Source organism: Balaenoptera musculus, chromosome 15 (genome assembly GCF_009873245.2).
Source record: "Balaenoptera musculus isolate JJ_BM4_2016_0621 chromosome 15, mBalMus1.pri.v3, whole genome shotgun sequence".
NCBI lineage: Eukaryota > Metazoa > Chordata > Mammalia > Artiodactyla > Balaenopteridae > Balaenoptera > Balaenoptera musculus.
The window spans coordinates 62,257,625-62,283,204 of NC_045799.1; the positions used below are offsets into that span (position 1 = coordinate 62,257,625).

Below are 25,580 nucleotides of genomic sequence, written 5' to 3' on the forward strand. Positions count from 1 at the left end.
AGATAGCACTGTCACAGAAATAACAAAAGAATTGTCACCACTCCCAGGTCACAAGAGCCGGTGGACAGCAAAGTGCAAAGTGGAGAGGGCTGTCCAGATAGCAAGGGTGGCAAGGGCTGGTGGTCTGGGGCAGTGGCTAAAAGCATGCACTCCAGTGTTAGGAAGTCCAGCTTCACCTTGCTGAGCCTCAGTTTCCCCACCTGCAAAATGGACAGGGTAACAGCAGTACCTGCTTCATAAAGTTTATATCAGGAGAGATGCTGCAAACCAGGGGCCTGGCCCAGTAGGTGTTAAATAGAAGTAGCCACCCGTAGTGGGTTGACTGGTGGCCGCCCAAAGACATGACCATCCGGAACGTGTGAATGCAACCTTATTTGGAAAAAAGATCCCTGCAGATGCAATTAAATGAGATCACCTTAGATTAAACTGGTGGGCCCTAAATCCAATGACAAGTGACCTGATAACAGAGAGAAGAGAAGATGCACAGGGCAGAAGGAAACATGAAGAAGGAGGCAGGTTGGAGTGATGCGTCTACAAGCCAAGGACTGCCGGCAGCCACAGAAGCCGGGAGAGGGGCCTGGGATGGATTTTCCCTCAGAGCCCCCAGAAGAAACCAACCATGTCCACACCTTGGTTTCAGACTTCTGGCTTCCAGAACCATGAGAGAATAAATTCCTGTTGTTTTAAGCAACCAAGTTTGTGGTAAATTGTTACAGTAGCCTCAGGAAACTAATATGTCACCCTTATTACTGAGGAACAGGAAACAGGCTTTCCCAACATGTGGCAGATGTACCACATGTACACAGGGTGGATGGTTTTAGGTGGTATGTGAAACTTTTAAAACATTTCAATAGTTAGGTACTTATTCTAATTTATTTCAAATTGTATAACCAGGACACATACTTAGTGATTGTACAGAACTGTTGTTTAGGACAAAGCCCAGAGTGGATGGGGCTATAGAAATCCACCCTATGCATAAAAATATTCAAACAATGATGATACAGATGAAACCCAGAAGCAGCATCAATTGTGAATGACTGACATCTGGAAATGGACCTAGACAGTCCCTGGGAGGATCTGAGGACGACGCTGGAGTTAGCTGCCAGGGGTTCGTATCTTGGCCATGTTATTAGCAGCTGTGTGACTTCAAGTCAGGTATTAGCCTCTCTGGGCCCATTTCACCATCTGAAGGCCCATAAAAACACCTGCTTCATAGGGTTGTCATAAGGATTAAATGCATAACACCTAAACCCGGGCAGTGCTCAATAAAAAGTAGTTGCTATGATGTCACAATGATTATGATGGTCTTATACTGTTCTAGCTCCCTGTGCAATCTAGGGCAAATAATTCTCCCTTGCTAAAGTCCAGGAACCAGAGGAGACCGGTCACCTGGAACCTCATGCAGCTCCAGGGCTTAGGCCTGACACCACCCTCAGCTCCCCATTTTCCTTTGGCTTCTTCGGGGAGGGTTGGGAGTAGCCCTAGATTTATAATCAAGGTTGGTATACACACTGGTCTAAGTCCGTGTCCCATGGGTGTCAGTCATTTGTACACCCTCATCCTAATGCTTGTTCTATAGGCATACCGCCTGTTCTACTATTCACTTAACATTTTTCTTTACATTCACTTCTCTTTCCTATGATTCACTTAAGTAGAAAACTTTATCTTAAGTGAAAAATCAGCTTCCCTTGCCATAAACAGATGGAAACTATAAAAATAAATACAGGAAAGATAAACCATATTATCAAATGCTAGCAAGAGGCTAGGGCCTGCCCAAGGTGCTGGACCTGGGGTCTGCTCTCCAGGGTTAAAAGGGTGATTAGCAAGTGTCAGGGAGGGGCTGAAGACCTAGTAGGTGCCAAACTGCTCCTCTCTTTGAAAGTCATCAGAAGAACTGAAGGGGACTAGAGAAGGGACCACCATCTCATGGTGGGCTTCTGCATCACTTATCACCCAGCAAAGCGAGTCCACAGTGTAGAACATTCTGGGCCCCTTCTAACCTTGGTTTCCATACCTTGGTTCTGACACAGATCTTTATTTTTAAGTTTAAAGGACAAAAGCCACCTTCCCACAGACAAAAACAGAGCACAGTGAATCATAAAGTGGGGCTTGGGATTCCATGAGACCCGAGTGAGTCCCAGCTCCAACAGTGTGTCCTTGGGTAAGTTCCTTTACTTCTCTGTACCTCAGTTTCCTCATCTGCAAATTGAGGTAATAATGGCCACCCCTTAGGGTTGTTGTGATATTAAATAATGCATATAAAGCATTTAGCACATTGCTTTGTTCCCTGATGTCTTCACTTTAAATATATTAGAAGCATTTCCACGTAAGGCAATGTCTTTCTAAGACCATTTAAAAGGTCCCGTTGCTTTCTTTCATAAGGTCAACCAATAATTGAATAAGGTTTCTATCAATCAATATTTTAGTTTGTTTCAGTTTTTTAGTATTTAAATAAAACTGAACGTTCTGGTACATTTTTTTAAAAAGGGGATTTAGCACTCTTAGAGGAAAACATAGGAAGAATACTCTTTGACATAAATCACAGCAAGATCTTTTTTGACCACCTCCTAGAGTAATGGAAATAAAAACAAAAATAAACAAATGGGACCTAATGAAACTTAAAAGCTTTTGCACAGCAAAGGAAACCATAAACAAGACAAAAAGACAACCCCCTCAGAATGGGAGAAAATATTTGCAAACGAATCAACGGACAAAGGATTAATCTCCAAAATATATAAACAGCTCATGCAGCTCAATATTAAAGAAACAAACAACCCAATCCAAAAATGGGCAGAAGACCTAAATAGACATTTCTCCAAAGAAGACATAAAGATGGCCAAGAAGCACATGAAAAGCTGCTCAACATCACCAATTATTAGAGAAATGAAAATCAAAACTACAATGTATCACCTCATACCAGGTAGAATGGGCATCATCAGAAAATCTACAAACAACAAATGCTGGAGAGGGTGTGGAGAAAAGGGAACCCTCTTGCACTGTTGGTGGGAATATAAATTGATACAGCCACTATGGAGAACAGTATGGAGGTTCCTTAAAAAACTAAAAATAGAGTTACCATATGATCCAGCAATCCCACTACTGGGCATATACCCAGAGAAAACCGTAATTCAAAAAGACACATGCACCCCAATGTTCATTGCAGCACTATTTACAATAGCCAGGTCATGGAAGCAACCTAAATGCCCATCGACAGACGAATGGACAAAGAAGTTGTGGTACATATATACAATGGAATATTACTCAGCCATAAAAAGGAACAAAATTGGGTCATTTGTTAAGACGTGGATGGATCTAGAGACTGTCATACAGAGTGAAATAAGTCAGAAAGAGAAAAACAAATATCGTATATTAACGCATGTGTGTGGAACCTAGAAAAATGGTACAGATGAACCGGTTTGTGGGGCAGAAGTTGAGACACAGATGTAGAGAACAAATGTATGGACACCAAGGGGGGAAAGCCGCAGCGGGGTGGGGATGGTGGTGGGATGAACTGGGCAATTGGAATTGACATGTATACACTGATGTGTATAAAATTGATGACTAATAAGAGCTTGCTGTATAAAAAAATAAATAAAATAAAATTTAAAAATTAAAAAAAAAAAAGGAAATATAGCCCTGACATTTAAGACCTTTCATTGTGGGACAAAAAAGGTCACCTACAAACTTGTGTTTCTTATTACAGTGGATTGGAAATTCTTATGCCATTACTTTCCCATGGAGCATTGTACTTAAAGTCACAATTATGTAAATGATATTTCTGCTACTTGTTACAGTCTCTGGACTTCTGAGTGTAATTTGTGTCTCTTTTAAGGTACCTGTCATGATGTCACTATCTGTTTATTTGTGTATATGGTCCTTTCCACCCCATTAATTTCTTTTTTTTTTAAAGATTTTTTTTTGATGTGGACCATTTTTAAAGTCTTTATTGAATTTGTTACAATATTGATTCTGTTTTATGCCTTGATTTTTTGGCCGCGAGGCATCTGGGAATCTTAGCTCCCTGACCAGGGATCGAACCCTCACCCCCTGCACTGGCAGGCGAAGTCCCAATCACTGGACCGCCAGGGAAATCCCAAAAAAAAAAAAAAAAAAAAGGGATTTAGCAAATATCTGGCCTTCAGCAAGTACTTAATCATCAGTTGTATTTTTTTTAAAAACAAAGATTAGAAGTAAAAACTGACTCATGTTCCAAATAAAATGAATCATTCTTGCAGAGCTGATGTCATTAAGGAAGGGATGCTGTAAGCACTGGATTCTGAAGTAGGATCCTGGCCAAAACCCACAAACGCCACCCATTTGTTATCTCATTCATGGAGCCTTCTTTTTTCTGGGCCCCAAGTTATCTCTGAAGGAGCTGCCCTTCCTTATACGTTTCATTTTGGCAACTGTAGCCATTATTCTGGGGCTCCAAAGGGGTGTGGGCGTGGGAAGAAAGCGAAATTTTCCACAATCTTGTCCTGGTGTTCCCAAAAGAGATTAACCTTGAGTATTGAGGCATATCTAACCCAGAAGAAAAAGTGTTTCTTGCACAGTATGGAAACCAGAAATATCTCTATGAGCTTTCCTATTCTCAGGACGAAATGTGTTTCTTGGTCATTGGTTGATGATATTGATCAATATTGGTCCATCACCAGAACTGCCTTTCCAGGAAGAACCCAAGTACACCTACTGCCTCAATTACTCCCCCTCCCCTCTGCCTACATGTTCTCAATGAGGCCAACAACCTCTCTACCTCCAGCTCCAAGAATGGAATCGAGACCATAACAAAGAGACATAACAGAGCTTTCTACAACCCTGGCTCATTGTGAGTAGCTCAGGAATATGCATGTCAACCTAGGCAATGTGACTCCATTCAGGGATGCAGGCAGGGAATCCACTCTGCTCATTTCTGCTGGACATAAACCCAATGGATGTAAGGGCTGGAGCCATAGCAGCTATTTTGTTGCCAAGAAACTACTGCCTACTTAAAGACAATGCTGTTGCAAGACCAAGTTCTAAAGACATTCTTTGAGTCCCTAGAATTTGCTGTTCCTAAAACCAGTATCCCTGAATTTTTCAGCTCTATGAGTGAATCATTTTCCTTTTTGCTTAAGCCAATTTGGTCACTTGTAACCAAAAGAGCCATAACTCATGCAGCCACCTTTCTAAAACACCAATAAACCACCTAAAGTAATATTAATTTTTCTTCTTCTCCTTTTTTTTGAGGGAGTGGGGAATTCAGAGAGCAGAAATCTGTCCTGACCAGAGAAAAGTCCCTAACTAATTCCAGTGGTCCTGAGGCAGGAAAGACAGGGCCGGGCCCAAGGACAGCCTCCTCATGTATAGGCATTAGGCAGAAGGCAAAGCCACCTCTTTGTTTTGCACTTAATGAGGCCAAGACGCATGGAGGAATGGTATCTAACACAGAAATTTTATAACATCTGAGCAAGAAACTGACCAATAAAACTGTAGAGCATGCACAATAAAAATGCACAGGTTGCTGATGACCCTATAAGACTTTTCACCTGTGGCGCTTGACTAGCAAAGGAAAATTTAAGGGAAAACATCTCTTAGAGCACAGGTACAGTGGTTTCAGCAGAAAAAGGCACAAGACTGGGGGCTGATGCAACCTGGTGTAATCCAGGCCACACCTCAGCCTTCCCCTCAATGAACATTCCACCCCTAATCAAAAAGGCTAAACATTCCACCCATTCAAAGGGCTAAAAATAAGATAAAAGGGGGATCAACAACCTTGCGGGGCACCCCTCACTCACGAGGATGCCCACACTCTTCTTCGAGTGTGTAGTTTTCACTTCTGCACTAAATAAACTTCTTTGTTCTCTTGCTCCTCGGCCTCAGTATATGTGTGTGCACCTGTGTGTGTGTGTGTGTGTGTGTGCTTATTTTTTTCCTTAGTGCCTTGTGTTCCTTGCCCAAATTCTTTTGGACGAGTTGAACAAGAGCCTGGACTCTCGGTAAAGCTTTTCTGGTATCAGTACCGAGAGCAGGCACCTCGCTCTCCTCACCAGCACCCCGCCTCAAGGTGGGGAGACTTACACAGCTGCTCCTCGTCATTGAAGCCCATGATCGCCATGGCCTCCACGGTTTCCTGGAACATCTCATCGTCCTGGGCTGCCGGGATGGGCACAAATCCGTTGGAGAGGAATGTGTAGTTGTTGAAGCCCTCCAAAAGCAAGTCATCTAGAAGGAGAGGAAGACGGCGTGGTGGTCAGGAAGGCACACTTCTACTTTGAACAGGAGACAGGAACCTGGTAAAAGGTCTGGCCCATCATAATTTCTTTCCCTTTCCCAAGACTTGGACAGTTTAAACCTTCCTTCTGCTTCATCGCATAGAAGCCATCACCCACCTCATACAGTGGTGCAGGTTGTGCACTGCCCCAGGGTGCCTGGCAGCTGAAATCCAGCCTTGGCTCCACTTGCTAAGCCATGACCCCTGACAGGACATTGCATCTACCCAGAGGAAGATACACCTTTATCTCAGTTGCCCAAAAGTACCCTGCCTTCAGGAACAAAGCTGTCTGAAAAGTTAGATTAATCTTTATCCATCCATTTATTAAACTTTTATCAAAATCACACATACACATGGATTTTAAAAATCAATGACTGAGGTATTGATATGAAGCTCATACTAAGAGCCTGAGAAATGCAACTTGCAGCTTCTAGTCAACACTGATCAAACAGAATTTAATGTGAACTTGACGAGCATCCCGAGGGAGGAAAAAGGCACCCTCGTTTTACAACCTTCATCAGCATTTGTCCCTGAATCACCCCAGTTTTTCCTTCTTTAATAATCAAATAATTCTCTAGCTGTATATGATTTTACCATATATATCTTTTTGGACATCTAATTAACAATGTGATTTTTGTTCTATATATGTTGTGTAATAGTTGATTTTGTCCTATCTTCACCAAACATGTTAAGCTTAATAAATATATTTATGAGAAAAAAATTAATTACTATCTAAAGGTTTATAATAAAAACACCAATTGCTTGTCCCATCTTTTCTGCAACTCCTACCTTACCCTACAATAACTGCTTTTATCTCTTTTAACTGTTTTTTTCTGGTAGTTATCATTATCTCTCTATATAATAGGCTTACTATATATTACTTTTATATATCATATTAATGGCTACTTCTGGATATGTCAAAATTAGATATTATCTATTGACTTCCTGCTATGGTGGCAAAAGATTTAGTGCTCTTACAATTGCTTTTACAATTTAGCCTCCCTCTTCTCAAACTATTTCTAGCTGAATCAGTAGAAAAGGCTTATATTAGGGATTGGTAAATCTGGTCTGCTGGTTATCTTTGTAAATAAAGTTTTTTTTTTTAATTTTATTTTTATGTTTTTACACAGCAGGCTCTTTTTTAAAAATTTTATTTAGTTTATTTTTTTAAATAGCAGGTTCTTTTTTTTTTGAATTTTTGAATTTTATTTTTATTTTTTTATATAGCAGGTTCTTATTTGTAAATAAAGTTTTATTGAAACAAGCACTCCCATCTCCTTGTCTATTTTCTACAGCTGCTTTCATGCTACAATAGCAGCCAGAGTTGAGTAGTTGCAAGAAAAACCAAATGATCCCCAAAGCCTAAAATACGGACTATCTGGCCCTTTAGTAAAAATATTTGTCAACTCCTTGTTTATGACATCTATTAAATATTATTCTCTGAAAAGTCATACTCTGTAGCTACATTCCTTTGTTGTTATTCATCCCTTTCTCTCCCAAATTTATAATTGCTTCTTTTTTTCTTATACTATTTGCTTTTATGACACTGTCCAATATATCAAGTGTCCTCTTCCAGATCAATCTTTAATTAGGCTGGATTTGATTATACTTTTGGAGGGAATTCAGCAAGATGCTTTTCTTTTTAAACAAAGGGTTTTCCTGGGTCAAGTCACTAGGAAGCTACTTGATAAACTCGAGGTTAAGTTGACCCGAGACACCAGTTAAGCCTTTGGATTAATTGAAATGCCTGATTAAAGTCACAAGGATTTGAGTCTTTGCCAATATTTCATTATCCAGACCATGGATACATGTGGAAATATTTGATTCCCCCTAAAAGCCTAACCTCTTCCCAGATCTATCATCAAGCATACAAGTGGTTCCTAGGGATCTCAGTTGTTGACTTTATCCTCTCTTGATTTCTGGAAGACCGGAGGCAGAGCACAAAACTGGAACCCAGGTTACCAAACAACAAAACTGTTGACTTTGGTGCCAAAGAGGTGGAAGAAAAATATAAACGCTTCTCTTTGGGCCACGCCATCGTGTCTGCACTATAACTGCTAATTTACCTATGTGCCACTGTCTAACATCCATTCCGCCTCCCCCCTTTTATCCAAAATTGCTCTAGGTGCCAAGCAACAAGATTAAATAAGGAACGCTGCTTCCCCTAGTGGTGGAACGTTGCAATACACCTCATCACAGCAAAGGTACCAGCCCACACGTCCTTTTGGTAATTTTCTAAGCAAAATAACTAACCACGGGTCATAAAACTGATGGGAAGCAAAATTTGTACTGTTCCCCTAAAATTTAGGACTTAAACTTATTACTAGAATGTAGACCATACTATGTACTTGTATTGACTGGTATACTCCTTTTTTCAGCTGTGATTTGTATATTCTTTGCAGTTAGTAGATTAACTGTTCTACATGCCTAGAATGTATAATTTCCTATTGGAGTCTGGTATACAGTATATAGTTTTTATGTGAAAAATATTTTCCTTACAACAGAGGGCAGCAAACTACAGCACATTCCTATTTTTGTAAATAAAATTCTATTGTAGTATAGCTTTGCCCATTGGTTTAGGCATTGCCTATGGCTGCTTCTGCATTACAACAGCAGAGCTGAGTAGTTGTGACAAAAACCATGTGGCCTACAGAACCTAAGAGATTTACTATCTGGTTCTTTACAGAAAAATATAGGTGACCCCTGCCCTACAAAAAGGTCAATTCAAAGTTATTTTCAAAACAGGAATAATGAAAAGTGCTTGGTTCCACTGCCCTTCCAAATTCCTTATAAAATCAGAATGCCTCTTAAATACCTGTAAGTTCTATAAACGTGCAAATATGGCAATTGTCTTTCTCCCTTCCTGGAAGGCACAGATTGTGTCTATTTGGACTTGATGTCATCCAGTCTAACTGGGCTTGATTAATTAATTATTTAATGCCTAACTGAAATGGACATCTACTATGTCACATAGTAGGTGCTCAGTAAATGAGAATGACTGAACAGAAGCCACACTCACTCACACAAAGGAGATGCTGCCTAGAGATGTGTAGCTCTTTCCCTGGCAGGATCTCAGACTCTGTGTTAACAGCCGATCGATTAACCCTGGATCATGATGAAAGGGAGGGCTGAGATCTCCCAACACACGTCCTTGCTCATCACTTACTTCTCATCTTCTCCTTGGCTCCAGCAATCAGATAGTAAAAGATGTGGAACGTCCTCTCGTCTCTGGCTTGGCGAATCGCCCGTGACTTTTCTAGCAGATCTGGTTTGGGAGGAGTTAAGAATCCCAGGGATACCACGTGTACCTCTTGTGCGAGCATGACCTTCCTCCCCAATCCTTGTCACACCAGCTGCTGGAGGGGAAATCTCCAGGACCCGGGAGAGGTTCCCTGGAGTGTTCTGAAGAGTCTGATTGCTGGGGCAGAGTCAAGCCATCCATGCCTGGTCCACATGAGTTGACCTTCCAGTTCTGGCTCACAGATCCAAAATGAGACCACTGGGTGCTGCTGGCAGGCCCCAGTGCCGGGGAAAGTGAGGGGAACAGAGTGGGGAAAAAAGCATAAAAAGACAGGAGTCAAAGGACTCCAGGATGAAAGACTTATGGGAGGGGCACGAAATGAGATGTTTCCCCTGCAGCCATCACCAGCTCCTCTTCTGTAGAGTGAGCTGTCTTTAGATATTACAGAGTAAAAATAATTACACCCTCTATGATTTGTTAATCCCTGTGCTAAATGTTTGACGTGCATTTTCTCATTTAAACCTCACAAACTATCCTAGAAGCTAAGTGCTTTTCAATATAGGGAAACTGAGGCCCAGGGAAGCTCAGGGAAGGCTCATTTCCCAGGAGCACAGAGCTAGGAAGTGACAATGCCAAGTGTCTGCGGTGACCAAAACCACCCCAGACAAGGGGCTGGGCTTCAAGAGCTGGGTACCAGTTCTGGCTGGCTGAGTGACCTTGACCCAGCTGACTAGCTGCCTAGCCTCAGGAGACTGTAAACATGACCCACTAATCAATCTAAGGAGAGCTGTTCTGCCATGGGGGGAGGGGATGGTGGGGAGGCACACGGGTGGTTGGGCTCTTGTACCAGGTGGATTTCCCCATGTAAGAACCAGGCTCTACTTGACTGTAACAAAATCTGCAAAACCCTAACCACTGAAGAATGAATGATCACTTCTTCTCTGTGCCCCCAAATCCATTGGATTAGACTGTGTCCCCCCCCACAACTCTGTCATGTCAGGTCATGTAGACTAATTTCTCCTCCCAACGCCTCTTATTATACAGGGTCACAAACTCTCATCTGCAATTCCCAAATCCAGAAACTTCTGAAAACCAGAACTCAGCTGGTGGCCTTACCTGTTCTGAGCCCACACGAGGCTATTTATGGTCTCCTTATCCGCCCGTAGGAGAATATGGGTGTCTTTTGCTGTATCTCATTTAATCCCTGCCCAGCTCTGGGAGGTGGGGATGGGGCCTGGTTAGTTGACCCCAGCCATGCCCTGAGCCCCCTCTGGGATGTTAAGGAGCACGAGGGGGCACCGGTGGGCTGGCGGAATTCTCATTCCTTAGATTTACAGAAACAGCTTCCTGCTTGCTTTGCCAGAAGCAGGCTGTTCCTCTGGGAAAGTTCTGTTTCCATTGATGTCCTATCTGTGGGCTGGAGCTGCTCTGTTCCTAAGAAGGACAAGGGGTCCGGGTTGAGCCTTGGACCCTGGCTCGAAAAGGATGAAGCAAAGTTCTCACGATAGCCGATGTTCAACCAGCCCTTATTCTGTCATGGTTCTAAGAGCTTTACATGAATTAATTCACTTGATTCTCACGACACCTCTATGAGGCAGGTATTATTATCATCCCCATTTCACTGACGAGGCACAGAGAGGTTGAGTAACTAGCCCAAGGTCGCTCAGCTAGGAAGAGGTCCACTCAGAATCAAACACAGGCTGCTTGAGGTCCCCAAACCTGGGGACCACCACACTACAAGGCTTGTTGTTAAGGGAAAACAACCCCAGGGGAGATTTGTTCTGGATGGCACCCAAGAGCCTAGGGAGAGAGGGGTGGCTCTTGTGCCCCCCTCAGGCTCTGGGCAGGAGGTTGGTGGGACCAAGGGTGGGAGCCCCAGGTGGCCCAGGCTCAGCAAAGGATACATGTCTCAATGTTGGCTCCCACGATGTAACCCGTGACGTCAAAGTTGATGCGGATAAATTTGCCCTGCCAACAGGAAAACACAGTTCATGGTGGATTCCCCAGCCTCAGCCCCTCACCCTCATGCTGCAGGCACGTGGGGAGAGAGAAGTCAAGGAACATTCAAGGGAAAAAGAAAAAAACCAGAGAGAGATTCTTGCAAACACTCAAGAATCTCACAGGTCAGCATCTCCTGAGCTGGGAAGATCGAGGGCCTTATGGCGACAGAGGAACTTAGAAAACACTTTCTCAAATCAATTTCACTTGCTCTTGCAATGACCCTCAGCCCATCATAGCTCTCCCCATTTTAAAGGTGGGGAGACTGAGGCCAAGAGAGCTAGTGGGACCTGCCCAGTGTGGTAGTGCTCCTAACAGGTAGAGCCATGAGTAGAAGGCACGTTTTGCCACACCCAGTGGCTGGAGGCCTCCCCCGCTGTCCCCCTGCCCAGAAACACGCTGGGCCTCCATGATCAATCAAGCCCAAGTTCATCCAGCTGCAAATTAAACCGCTTCTTTGGGGCAGGTGAGCATGAACAGTGATGCCAGGGAGCCACGCTATCTGCATAGGAGGCTCTGTAGGCAGGGCTGGGCCATGGCCCCAGCCCCGGGGCCCATCAGATCTCTCCACTTGGAAAAGATGCCAATCCACCTGCCTTCTGCCTCAGCCGAACCACAAAACCAAGGACAGCCAGGTCCCGCATCTGGCAGCACCGGCCCTTTTCCTGCTTTCTTAACAGCTGTGATTACATGGTGGGAGGCACCATCCCCTAGGCTTGCTTGGGCCTCGACAAAACCCTCACTCTTTCTTAGGATGATTCAGGACCATGAACGTCATTGCAACTGTAACAGAGGAACCTGCTGGTCCTGGAGCCATCTTGCCTTCCTCCCGAGAAGGCCTGGGGCACCAGTGAGTGGGGACATTTCAGGGATTCACTTTGAATTTGCTCTCATTTACTGACATCCTAGAAACTCTGCACTGGGTTGCAACGCACAAATGCAGTGCTTCTTGGTGCAGCCAACACAAACCCCAAGAGGATTTTGGAAATCTGGGGGAGGGACTGGAATTGTTACATGACGGTGGCAGCTACTGCTCTTAGTGGACAGGGGCCAAGGATGCTGGGCATCCTGCAATGACCAAGAGAGTCCCAGACACCAAGCATTAGCCACCTACCCTATAACTTTCAAATGTCCCACCTGACACTCACGGAGGTGAAAAACCTGTTTATAATTAGCTGAGCCTAGACCCTAACGGTGTTTTAGATAAAAACACACAAAAAATGTTAATGTTGTTCTCATGTAGGAATGTCATATCCATGTAACTCGAGAGCAAATTGTTCTTTGGTTCAGAGCTTTCCAAAGAGTATGTCATCATTCTGGAAAATCCCATCCCATGGCTTCAGTCCCCAGACGAACCCCCCCTCGTCTCAGCCTGCATTTGTAGCTGTCAAGGTCACAGTGATTCTGGATATAAATGCAAGTGTCTGACTAGTTCATTGTGTCTTCATATGTGATCTGGCCCGAGAACTGATATGCTGAAATGCACATTTTAATTATGAATTGTTTTATTTCTCCTTCATATTATAGCAAGGGCATTGTGCTATTTTTTTTTTTAATCTGATGTGTGTAGTAGGTGATGTAATCTATGACTCTAATTTTTCAGGGAAGGAAAGGGAACACTGCATAATTACTTGTAATAAGAAGTGGGTCTTGGGGTTGACAAGGCTGGGGCCCATGCGTGTGAATATGCAGGACACAGAGATACCCACAGAGCAGCTCTACATGGGCGGGGCAGAGGTTTCCACAAAGAGTTTTTCACAGGGTCCCATCTGGTGACTGACAGTTCAGAGGGGCACCCACACATCAGAAGGGGCCTCCTCACTAGTGGAATTCAGATGCAGTCTTTCCTCCAAACTTCCTCATCAAAGTATCTTTCTGGGCTTCCCAGGTGGCGCAGTGGTTAAGAATCTGCCTGTCAATGCAGGGGACACGGGTTGGAGCCCTGGTCCGGGAAGATCTCACATGCTGCGGAGCAAAACGAGGCCCATGTGCCACAACTACTGAGCCTGTGCTCTAGAACCCGCAAGCCATAAATACTGAGCCCTCATGCCACAACTACTGAAGCCTGTGCGCCTAGAGCCCACGTTCCACAACAAGAAAAGCCACCGCAATGAGAAACCCACGCACCGCAACAAAGAGTAGCCCCTGCTCGCATCAACTAGAGAAAGCCCACGCACAGCAACAAAGACCCAACACAGCCAAAAATAAATAAATAAAATAATTTTTTAAAAAAGCATCATTCCTCTTAAAAAAAAGAAGTATCTTTCTGACTCTCCTATGGAGTGGAGGCCCCCACTTCTTTTGTACAACAAGATAATTTTTGTCTAAGTGTCATCAACCACCTGTGTTCAGGGTTCTCCTGCCCCCATTAGGCTCAGGTGAGAAAGGCGGGGGGTGGCCCTTGGAACCTGGGAAAGCCTGTGTGGGAAGTCCTGCCTCATTGACTGTTGGCTCCCCAACTAGGCCACAAGCTTTGTGAAGGCTGGAACCACGTCTGAATTGTTTGCTGTCTAGTTCAGGGTCTGCTATACAGTAGGTGTTTAATGAAAATGAGCCAAGTGAAGAGAGAGAGAGAGAGAGAGAATGGTGTGTGTAAAAATGCCTGCCAGAATGATTGTATACAGTGGGTGCGTAATAAATGTTTATTGAAACTTGCATGTGCTTGGTACATAGTAGGTACTCAATGCATGTTTTGCTGAATAAATAAATGAGTATTGGGTATAAGTGTCTAGCACTTACTAGGTGCTCAGTAAATATTTACTGAATGAATTATGAATGTCAAATTCTAACAGGGAGCCTAGTATATAGCAGATGCTGAATGAATATTTGTTGAATGAATAGTGAGTGAATGAATGAGGGAGTGAGTGGCTGGAGCACTTGCAGGGTTGTAAGGTCAAGAGAGAACTGGAGATGCAGAGCAAAATGCTGTTGCAATGCACACCTCCATCCCTTCAGCCTCAGACGTCCCCTGCACACACATACTCTGCATTCTCAGGCAGGAGGTGACACCAGGGGACCCGAGCCTTTTCCAGAAAACCCATGTGGCTTTGCTACTTACAAATCGTGAGGAGTTGTCGTTCTTGACAGTTTTGGCGTTGCCAAAAGCCTCCAGGATGGGGTTTGCTTGTAGAAGCTGCTTTTCCAGCTCACCCTAAAATTCATTCACATCTAGTTATTGGAGAAAGTGACGCAGACACTGACAGCTCTGCCCTGGACAGATGTTGTCACAAAACTCTGCCCTTAACCCACAGGTTCTCTCCTATCCTATCACCTACCCATCTGACACCCCCAATGCTAATGTCCAGATTTACTCAAGGATTTCAGAAGAGAAACAAATGTCTGAGCCTTCTTATAGCCGGGACATCTGTAAGGACATCACCTAGGAAGGCCACTTTTTCCTAGATAGGGCCTGCTCATCTATGTGACATCATTGCCACTGAGAACTGCCACACTGTACAACACCAGGATGTCATTTACATCATAGTGAATCCATGGAGTTGTGCAGTGCACAACCTGCCCTGCTGTACACGGCAGTCCTGCTGCTGCTTATGTTTGACAAGCAGCTTTCTTCAAGCTAAATCACTACAACCCTTCTCCTGATGGTTTTAGTCCAATTTTTTAAAGTTGCAATTTTTCCTTTCTCAGGACCAGTTTTCTGAAGTCTCCTATGGAAGACAAGTAAGGAATGCGCAAAACCCACCGGGAATACTTCAAACCGACTGCAGAACAAAGCTTCAAAGCAGGTTGCTTGAGCTCCATTCATCAGGTTAAATGCAGCTGAGACTGTACACAGCCCATCGGCCCCCACTGAGGGGGCTCCTGTGCACAAACGCGGTCACGTGATTAATTGTTGCAGGAAAGGGCCAACAAGGTAAATCATGCCAGGAAGCATCGAGCTGCTCTCTGCCTATCCCCACGACACGGCGGCTGTGGACTGGCTCAGCAGCTCTCCCACCCAGCTCCTCCTCCAGGCCGACCCTGGGAAGTATGGGTCCTGAGGGCTTTCTCCTGTTTTCTCTGCTGGTTCCCCTGTCCTCTTTTTCAGGGCAGTTGGGCTGGGCTAAAAAGAAGCTGGGAAAGGTTCTAGAAGGGAAAAGGGAGTGCACAGCTTTCTCCCTGCTCCTCTATGCACCAGGAGGCCATCATGGGTGGCTGTCCCTAAAGGAACAGAACAGGAAGCTACTAATTTACGTGTCTATTTATTCACATGCCCTCCTCCTTCACAGCTCCCAAAGAAGATGAAAGTGTCATCTCTGTGAAAATCCCAGCCACAGTGGAATCTCCATAATTGGGACTTGTGGAAATTTACAATGAGAGCAAAGGGCTTTGCTTGACTAGTAGGAAGAAGACTAATGGGGTCACTTCTGTCAACACAAACTTGGGGTCCCAATATCCCCAGAAAAAAGGTCCCTTCCTAGAATGGGAGTTCCAGCTGCTGGGGCCAAAAGATCCTTCTCAGGAGAGCTTTGAACATGGAGATCTGGTCCAAACCACTCATTTTATGGATGATGAGACAGTGGCTCAGAGAAGTTAAGTGACTTAGCCAAAGTCACACAGGAGCAGATCCCATAAAAGAAGCCTGATTCTCCTTCTGATTCATCCATGACACTGCCGCCCAGGTCTAACTAAGATGGATTGAGTGTGATCCTAGCACACGCTAGGATCTCTTGATCTGAGGGTCTCTTCCAGGCTGGGACCCATATGCCAGCCCCCCAAGCTCTGAGTTAGAGATGAGTTTACACATGCAGTGGTTTGAGCAGGGCCCGGTTGTGTGTCGCAGTAGCTGGGGCCTTACCGTGCCACCAAAGCTAGTGCATCGTGAACACCAAGACTCCCGTTTCTGGAGCCTTGGGTCAAGCAACCGGCATGCAAAGACAGACACGCACTGCACACACATGCACAGGGACACACCAGTGCACAGGGGACAGGGCTCAGGGGAGATACTTAGGGATGATGGCAGGGAGTGGGGAGAGAGGCATGCCACAGCAGTGCCATTAACTGACTGTCAATCAAGCCAGGGAAGCTTTAGGGCCAGAAGGTCCTAAAAGGCTCAACCAGATGGGACAGACGTCTCCAGGGCCTTCCAGTCAGGGTTACCGGTGGTGGACACATTGGTGGGAAGGGTAATGGGATCCATTCTGAACTGGGGAAATCCATTCCCGGCTGGAGGTCAACCCTGGGAATTCCAATGGGTCCTGCGGGTGGCAACGCACCCCACACCCCACACTGACATCGGACACCCGCAGGACGGTGTTTCAGTGCGTTTGTAGGTTTGGGTTGTGAAACTCGGGGATCTAGCCCATTCTACCATCAGCTACGGGGCTCAGTGGGTGCGACAGGAGCATGCACATCTAAACACACTCCGTGCCTCCCGTACACACCAGGAAAACACTCCCAGTTACTCACGTAGGCAAAAGATGGGCCTTGCTGTGGTTGAACAATACAGTATAAAACAAATGTCAGTGTTATTTCCATCACACGTACATAAGGGTCTGGAGAATATACGATTTCAATCCCCCCGCTCAGACAGCCTGGATTCTCCAAAATTCTCCAACTAGGAAAGCAGCAACTTTTCTTGGATTCAGTTTCCTTTCTGTTTTGCTGCTTTCTTTTCTAATTTCTTAGAGATTCAGACATTTCAAAGTTTTTTAATTGCTGGGGCCGAGGTGCACTCTTTAAAACTGTGTCTCATGAGACGCTGTCTGAGATGTGTTCTCACACACAGAGAAGAAAGTATCTGGCACATAGCAGGTGCTTGATAAAGATCAGTCACTATTATTAAGTATTACTATTACTTATCATCACTATTCTAGGAAAAGGAAAGGCGGTGGGAAGCAGTAGTTAACTGCCACGTGAACTTTGGCGCTATTTGTCCCTATACACGGTGCCAGAGACAGTGTGGGTTTCCTGCGTATGTCTGAGGGAGGAAGGTTCCCCAGGCTACAACCGGTGCCCATCCGAGATCTCTGAGGGCCTCCAGACAAACTGGTCTCTGTGGTTGCTCCAGTGTTGCCTCTGAGCCCCAGAAGCAAGATCCAGAGTGGCAGGAACCAGTGACACCCCAAGCCTTCTTCAGGCCTCCGCTCTGCCATTCCCCTGCCCCCACCCCAAACCTTCACACAGAGGCGCTGGCAGGTCCTTCAAGCAGCCCCATCGCTTGTCGCCTCCTCTGGGACAGACGAGGCAGCGCTAAGACGGAGGAGGAAGAGAGGGATGGACCCAAGAAGGGATGATTCTAGAAACTTGCTCTTCTTTTCCTTCTAAGGCCTTAATCAAACTGCATCATCATGGGTTGATCTGTATGATTATTTGATGACTATCTCTCTTTCCCATGAGTCCAAAAGCTCAGTAGCTAGAATAACAGTGCCTCTTAGCCTCATCGCTGGACCCCATCCTGGCAGCGCCTGGCATACAGTAGATGCTCAGTCAAGGGCACTGGACCAAAGCCCGTATGCTGAGTGACACCAATGTTCCCATCCCTTGGGGTTCCCATCTGAGGGACACGTGGAAGAATGACAGGTGTCCCTCAACACTAGGGAATTTACAGAGATTCAGTTCAGCAGTAGTTCTCGATCAGGGGTGACCGTGCCCCCCAGAGGGCACCTGGCAATGTCTAGAGACATTCTTGGTTGCATAACTGAGGGGAGGGGTTGCTACCAGCCTCCAGTGGGGAGAGGCCACGGATGCTGCTAAAAATCCTCCAAGGCATAAGACAGCCCCACAATTACTCAGTCCAAAATGACTTTGGTGCCACGGTTGAGAAGCTTTGATGTCAATCAACACTCCTCTCATTTCACAGGAAAGGACCCCTCAGGAGATGATCCTGGCTAAAGCGAGAAATCACCTAGACCCAAACGGGCCCACTTAGGAGGAAAAACATCCCTCTGGTGAGCTGTCTGGGGAGGGGCAGTGAAACACAGCCCTGAGTCCTTACAACGCCGAGTCCTGGCCTTCTCAACGGTGCTGTCTCCCCCTCGGTCAGCCCACGAGCCCGGAGGCCCATCTGCTAAGTCGTGGCCACAGGGCAGGAACTACCACTCACCGTGATACTTGTGTCCTTCTTGCCCTTGTGGGAGGAGGCCACCACAGCCAGGTACTGGATGACTTTCTTGGTGTTTTCAGTTTTCCCGGCTCCAGACTCGCCTCTGAAAGACACGGGAACAATGACCCACTGGAAACAGCCCCACGCAGGTGTTCTGTGGGTACTTTTCCACAGCTCCGTGCCATTTGCCAGATGGGAAAACTGAGGCTCCCAGAGGGGAGGAGACTTGCCCACCACTGGCAGAGAGCTGGGCTGGGTTTCAAACCCTGCTCCATATCTCAATCCACTCCTCCCGAGAGGATGCGGGAAAGGATGTAGATGAACAGAGTAAAAGAGAAAACTGAGTTTTCCTACCAAGGTCCAAACTTAGGTTTACTTGGAACTGTCTACTTTTAAAAATAAATACTTCGTTTTCTAGAGCAGTTTTCGGTTCACAGCAAAATTGAGCAGAGGTACAAAGTTCCTATACGTCCCTGCCCCTGCCCCTTGACACACAGCCTCCTCAACCATCAACATCCCCCAACAGAGTGGTACACTTGTAACGGTCGATGAACCCACGCTGATGCATCATTGTCACCCAAAGTCCATAGTTTACATCAGGGTTCACTCCTGGTGTTGTACATTCTATGGGTTTTGACAGCTGTGTAATGAAATGTATCCACTATTACAGTATCATACAGAATAGTTTTACTGCAAATTATCTATTTTAAAGACATTATTAGGGACTTCCCTGGTGGTGCAATGGTTAAGAATCTGCCTGCCAATGCAGGGGACACAGGTTCGAGCCCTGGTCCGGGAAGATCCCACATGCCACGGAGCAACTAAGCCCGTGTACCACAACTGCTGAGCCTGTGCTCTAGAGCCCACGAGCCACAACTACTGAAGCCCACACACCTAGAGCCCGTGCTGTGCAACAAAGAGAAGCCACTGCAATGAGAAGCCTGTGCTCCGCAACGAAGAGTAGCCCCCGCTCCTGCAACCAGAGGAGGCCTGCGCACAGCAACAAAGACCCAATGCAGCCAAAAATAAATAAATAAATAAATTTTAAAAAGAAAAAAGAAAGACATTATTAGCCTTGTTAGAGACGGAATGATCAGGCAAGAGACTGCCTTCCAGGAAGGACATAAGTACCTCTCAGAGTACCAGGATATAAGGTAAAAGTTTTAGAAGCTCCCCTTACAAAAAAGGAGAAGAAGGAGAAGGAGAAGAAGAGGGAGGGGGAGTGGGGAGAGGGCGAAGGAAAAGAAGAGGGGAAGAAGAAGAAGAAGAAGAAGGGGATGAAGGAGAAGAAGAACTGGTTATCCCATCAGCCACTGGACAGACATAAGCCCCTTCATCCCCTGCAGAACCCCACTCTAATGGTCAGGTGGCTAGCTAATGATCTCAGTCAAGTATCAAAGAATAAACCTGGTTGAAGTAATTCATGCTAAAGTGTAAATGACTGATAAGTTTAGATCAGCAGGGCGTTGTTTGTCTTATCAAAAGAATACTCCTAGAATATGAGCAGTGGATTATTTTACCAAAATGGCTTTCTTGAACCAGCTACCTCTTGGCCACTGGAGATCATGGTGGTGGAATTGTTTCATCCAAGGATTCCAGACACTGCCTCTGACTCCCACTATTCTCAGTGAAAGGGAAAGATGACTTCAACCAAATCTTTCCTCCCCTCTTGTCCTCTCCTCTGATTTTCTTTTGTTTTTTGTTTTTCCTTCCTTTGCCTAGACTCTCATTTGCTGAGCTCATTGAATATTCTGAAACGTACTAATTTTTTTTTAAGTCTGAATTTGTCTACCCCGAGGTTGGTTCAAGGTCCTCCACGCTGAACCAGTGCCACCAGCGCTAGTGCAGTGCTTGCCCTTTTTCCTAATTAGGAAACAAAGAAATTAACTTGCTCTGCCAAGGGCCCATTAATAACTTTGCTCATGGCTAAAAGGAAGAAAGAGAGAAAGAGGAAGGAAGGAAGGAAGGAAGGGAGGGAGGGAGGGAGGGAGGGAGGAAGAAAGAAAGAGAGAGAAAGAAAGAAAGAAAGAAGAAAGAAAGAGAGAAAGGGAGAGAGAGAAGGAAGGAAGGAAGGAGGGAAGGAAGGAGGGAGGGAGGGAGAAAAGAAGGAAGGAAGGAAGGAAAGGAGGAAGGAAGGGAGGAGGGAAGGCGGGAGGGAGAGAAAGAAACATGTGCCCTGAATTGTCAGACACAACCCCATGGGTCACCATCTGGAAATCAAGTGTCTGATCTCCAGGAAGGTTGAAACATCTCTCCACGTCTCACGACGATATTAACACTGTCCTCTCCCCTTTCCTAATAGCCTTTATTCCCAATGGTCACATTATTTCACATGGCCTCAGAGGCACTTTGTGAAATGGGAGCCATGGAGGCATTATCTTCATTTTCTTGAGGAGGACAATTGAGTCCAAAAAAATTTTTTTTCTTTAATTTTAAGGAGAGAATTGACTTTTCAAGGGGAGTGGAGGCCCTATGCTAATTGTTTCACATGTATTATCTCCTTTACCTCCCCTCCCCCAATCCTGAAGGTAGGACATATCACTTTCATGTTATTACAGAAGAGGAATTTTGGGCCAGAGTGGGTAAGCAACTTGCCCTAGATCACACAGCGAGGCAAGAGCACACACAGCATTGAAATCAAGTCTCTGGTTCCAATGCAATCAGGACTCTTTCTATGACATTTCACCAAGTCATTCCATGACACAGGCCTAACCCTCTAGGAACTTGCTTTCTAAGGTCAGAGGAAGGGAATGGGGACTAGGAATTGATATTTCTTGAAGACCTACTCTATGTTATTGGGCTCAGAAATCTTTTTATTTAATCCAACAACCTAATGAAGGAGTCACTGATTATCCCCATCACCCACCTGGGGAAACTGAGGCTCAGAGAGGTTGAAGTAGCGTTCTAGGTCATAACTGCTCCTGCTATCACACAGATAGGGAATAGAGGAGTGAGATTTGAACGCAGGTCTGCTTGATGCCAGAGCCCATGTTCTGCCCACTACACTTTTTTTTTACACGTGAAATTATTTTCAAACATTATTTAACACAAGTCTTACAAATATATCACATTAGTTGTGGAGGAAGTTAGATATTTTATAACTTCAGGGCTATAATTTATTATTGGCAACAAAAGGCAAAAAACCTCACTGCCAGCATGAGGGCACAGTTTGAAGCAACTGAAATCATACAAGCATTGCTTCATAAACACCGATTTTTTAGTGGCATAGTTTCAGAAAAGATTGATTTTTAAAGGATATTTTAATTATGCTCTAACAGGTGTTTGGAATGAAATGCTATATTGCAGCTATCTGTATGAAGGTTTGGTCAGCATTGATTATTTGGAATGTCTAGCTCTGCAAGAGAGCAAAAAGGAAAGTGGTTTGAAATAGACAAACTCTTGTGGCGTATAGTTTATATGACTAGAGGTTGTCATCAAACCTTGAAAATAGTCTTGATGTATTTAAGTGAAAGATGGTGGACGCTAAGCTGTTATAGGAACAAACTATCCGTGTAGCTTATCCTTGGAAATTAAGTTACTGAGTTAAAGTTCTTAGTTTTAAAGACTAATAATAATCCATTTAGATCTTCTTTTCAAATCAGTTTACTCGTGAATGACTGCCATGTATTCATTCTAATTTATCAATAAGTTGGCATGAAAAGTTGGAAATTTATCTTTTTTTTAACATCTTTATTGGAGTATAATTGCTTTACATTGTTGTGTTAGTTGCTGCTGTATAACAAAGTGAATCTGCTATATGTATACATATATCCCCATATCCCCTCCCTCTTGCGTCTCCCTCCCACCCTCCCTATTCCACCCCTCTAGGTGGTCACAAAGTACCGAGCTGATCTCCCTGTGCCCACTACACTTTTATTTTTAAAAGTGTGACAAGGAGATAGAATGCAGGAAAGACAGAGCGAAGCCCTTACCCCACTCCATCAAGGAGTTCTTCCATATATTCTGGGAGCCTTCACTTGCCTTAATAGGCTCTTTGAAAATGTGACCAGGAACCAATGAACCAAGCCACTCAGTCATTCACACCTTAGTATGAATTATTTCAATTAGGCTAATGTCAGAACCCTTGATAGACATCACTCCAAACCAAAGGGGCCAGGTTCTGATCAGATCAAGAGGAAGGAGAGAAAACCTGAGTGAGGAAGACTACCTATGTAGCTGATCCTGAGCCCATTCAGATCCAAGGCAAGAATCAGGACAGCTGTGCACATAGCAACCCCAGATCACTACTGCCCCCTCCTCTTTCCCACCATGATTTCCTCATTCTCCATCTCTGCCTTCAGCCTCTCCCACCTCCTCCCTTTCACAACAAAGACACTGGCATGACCATGACTGTGGCCCTGGTCTTCTACCTCGCAAGGGCGGGGAAGTGAGACACAGACTCTGGGAATCTGCTTCTCCCCACGTGGCTGCTTGGCTCAACAGTTTCCAAGTTTTACTGATAAAAATAAATTATCCTAGGAGGTTGTGCCAAAGAAAACAACCCAAGCTCCAGGCTCATGAGCATCTGAAGATTGATGTGCTCAGGGCTGCTTCAGAAACATTAATACCTTTGCTTTTCTGACCCCTGGACTCTGGGGATGAAGATGTCTTCCTGGTCTGAGCTCCCTAAACCTTGGTCCTGTTTCTTAGGGGACTTGGTGCCCAGCTCCCTCATCCTGGAGGAGAACCTGGACTCATGACCATATATGGCCTCCTGGCCTTGTAATTACCCCACTGCCAAGTCCTTTTAATCAGTCCAGCCTCAGTGGCTGGAAGGAGCTACCCAATGGCAGCTTAACCCCTCAGCCCCCAGCCAGGCTGGATTCATGGGTGTGTGACCTGTGCAGTCCCATGGGGACCATACTGAGGAGGGCCCTGTGCTTGATTTAATGCTCTGATGTTGCGATCTTGAATTTCTAAATAATTTTTTTAATTAATTTTTTTTTATTGGAGTAAAACTGCTTTACAATATTGTGTTAGTTTCTGCTGTACAATGAAGTGAATCAACTATAAGTATACCTATACCGCCTTCCTCTTAGACCTCCCTCTCCCCCACCCCCCCGTCTAGGTCATCACAGAGCACCGAGCTGAGCTCCCTGTGCTATACGGCAGGTTCCCACTAGCTATCTATTTTACACATGGTAGTGTATCTATGTCAAACCTAATCTCCCAATTTTTCCCACCCTCCCCTTCCCCCTCTGTGTCCACATGTCCGTTCTCTACATCTGTGTCTCTATTCCTGCCCTACAAATAGGTTCATCTGTACCATTTTTCTAGATTCCACATATATGCATTAATATACGATATTTGTTTTTCTCTTTCTGGCTTACTTCACTCTGTATGACAGACTCTAGGTCCATCCACATCTCTACAAATGACCCAATTTCATTCCTTTTTATGGCTGAGTAATATTCCATTGTATATATGTACCACATCTTCTTTATCCATGCATCTATCATTGGACATTTAGGTTGTTCCCATGTCCTGGCTATTGTAAAAAGTGCTGCAATGAACATTGGGGTGCATGTGTCCTTTTGAGTTATGGTTTTCTCAGGGTACATGCCCAGTAGTGGGATTGCTGGGTCATATGGTAGTTTTATTTTTAGTTTTTTAAGGAACCTCCGTACTGTTCTCCATAGTGGCTGTATCAATTTACATTCCCACCAACAGTGCAAAAGGGTTCCCTTTGAACAAGGGGCTCAGCATTCTCATTTTGCATGATTTTACAAGTCAGGTAGCTGGTCCTAGCTCCTAGGGTTGAACACCATTTCTGAGTCCATTTCAGCCATGGTCTGCCATTGGTAGCAAAGCCAAATTGCCTCTGAATCTCAGAGCTGTTCAGTCCCTGGTCCTCATGTGACTCCCACCCCTGCAGCCAGCAAAGTCCTCTGGATTTGTGCTGTCCAACTCCTATACATCCTACAAAGCCCAGTTAAGCACTGCCTCTATTTTGAGTACTGCCTCCAGCTCCCCAGGCAAAAGCAGTGCCTCTTTCCCCTGCAGCATCAATCAGCAGAATAACACAATGGGCTCCAGGGCCAGACTGCCTGAGTTCAAGTCTCTGCTCTGCCCTATGTGACCACATGCAAGTCATTTAACTACTCCCATGCCTCAGTTTCCTCATCTATAAAATGGGTATAATAAAAGCACTTCTACGATTGTTATGAGGATTAAATGAGTGAATATATAAAACATTTAGAACAATGCCAGGTATACAAAAATGTTACCTATTGTTACTTTTACAACCATTTCTCTCCTAATGCTTATATATTCTGTTTATATCATTATCTTCAATATTCATACTATCATTAAAATACAAGACATATTTTTCTATTGTTTAAGCCAGGAGTCAGAAAACCATTCTGTAAAGGGCAGATAATAAATACTATAGGCTTGGTGGGGCCTGCATTCTGTGTCCTAACTACTCAGCTTTGTCTTTGTAGCACAAAAGCAAATGTGGAAACAAATGGGAGCGGCTATGTCCCAATAAAACAATAAAAGAACAGACAGGGACCAGATTTGGCCCACTGGTCAGAGTTTGCTGACCTCTGGCTGAAGTGTTCCAGTGCTTTTCTGTCCATTTTAAAGTTCAGACTCCTCTAGAAGACCTCACCCACCTCTCTCTGATCTCATGTCCCACCCCCCAAAGATGCCCACATCCTAGTCTCAGGAATCTGTGAATACCTTACATGAGACAAGAGACTTTTTAAATTAAATTAAGGATCTGGAGAAGGGATAATTATCTCGGATTATCCCGGTAGCCCAGTATAATCACGTGTCCTTATAAGAGGGAGGCAGGCAGGAGGGTCAGAGACAGAGATTAGGAGATACACTGCTGGCTCTGAAGATGGAGGAAGAGGCCACAAGCCAAGGAATGTAAGCAGCCTCTGGGAGCTGGAAAAGACTAGGAAACTGAGTCAGCAGGTTGTTTTAGCATTTATATACACTTACCTAAGTAGCATTATATCACTAATTTTTGATTATTCATTGTTAAACATCAAATGTTGATTTCCCATTGTGGAAGATGATAATTTAGCTCCCGTTTAACC

The 25,580-nt window shown here is 44.8% G+C and overlaps 1 protein-coding gene across 5 annotated transcripts in view; it reads right to left on the bottom strand.

Moving 5' to 3' along the window:
* The window catches only part of MYH11 (myosin heavy chain 11), a 140,670-nt gene that overhangs the window by 44,520 nt on the left and 70,570 nt on the right, over positions 1 to 25,580 (bottom strand). For 3 of the 5 annotated variants that reach the window (XM_036824593.1, XM_036824592.1, XM_036824596.1), the window contains exons 5-10: positions 18,532 to 18,634; positions 16,896 to 16,916; positions 14,548 to 14,640; positions 11,396 to 11,459; positions 9,417 to 9,515; positions 6,058 to 6,201 (exon numbers count right to left, since the gene is read on the bottom strand). In XM_036824593.1, the coding sequence (XP_036680488.1) occupies positions 6,058 to 6,201; positions 9,417 to 9,515; positions 11,396 to 11,459; positions 14,548 to 14,640; positions 16,896 to 16,916; positions 18,532 to 18,634 (524 nt within the window). The remainder of the gene's footprint in view (positions 1 to 6,057; positions 6,202 to 9,416; positions 9,516 to 11,395; positions 11,460 to 14,547; positions 14,641 to 16,895; positions 16,917 to 18,531; positions 18,635 to 25,580) is intronic. The other 2 variants (XM_036824594.1, XM_036824597.1) reach the window with 1 other exon arrangement.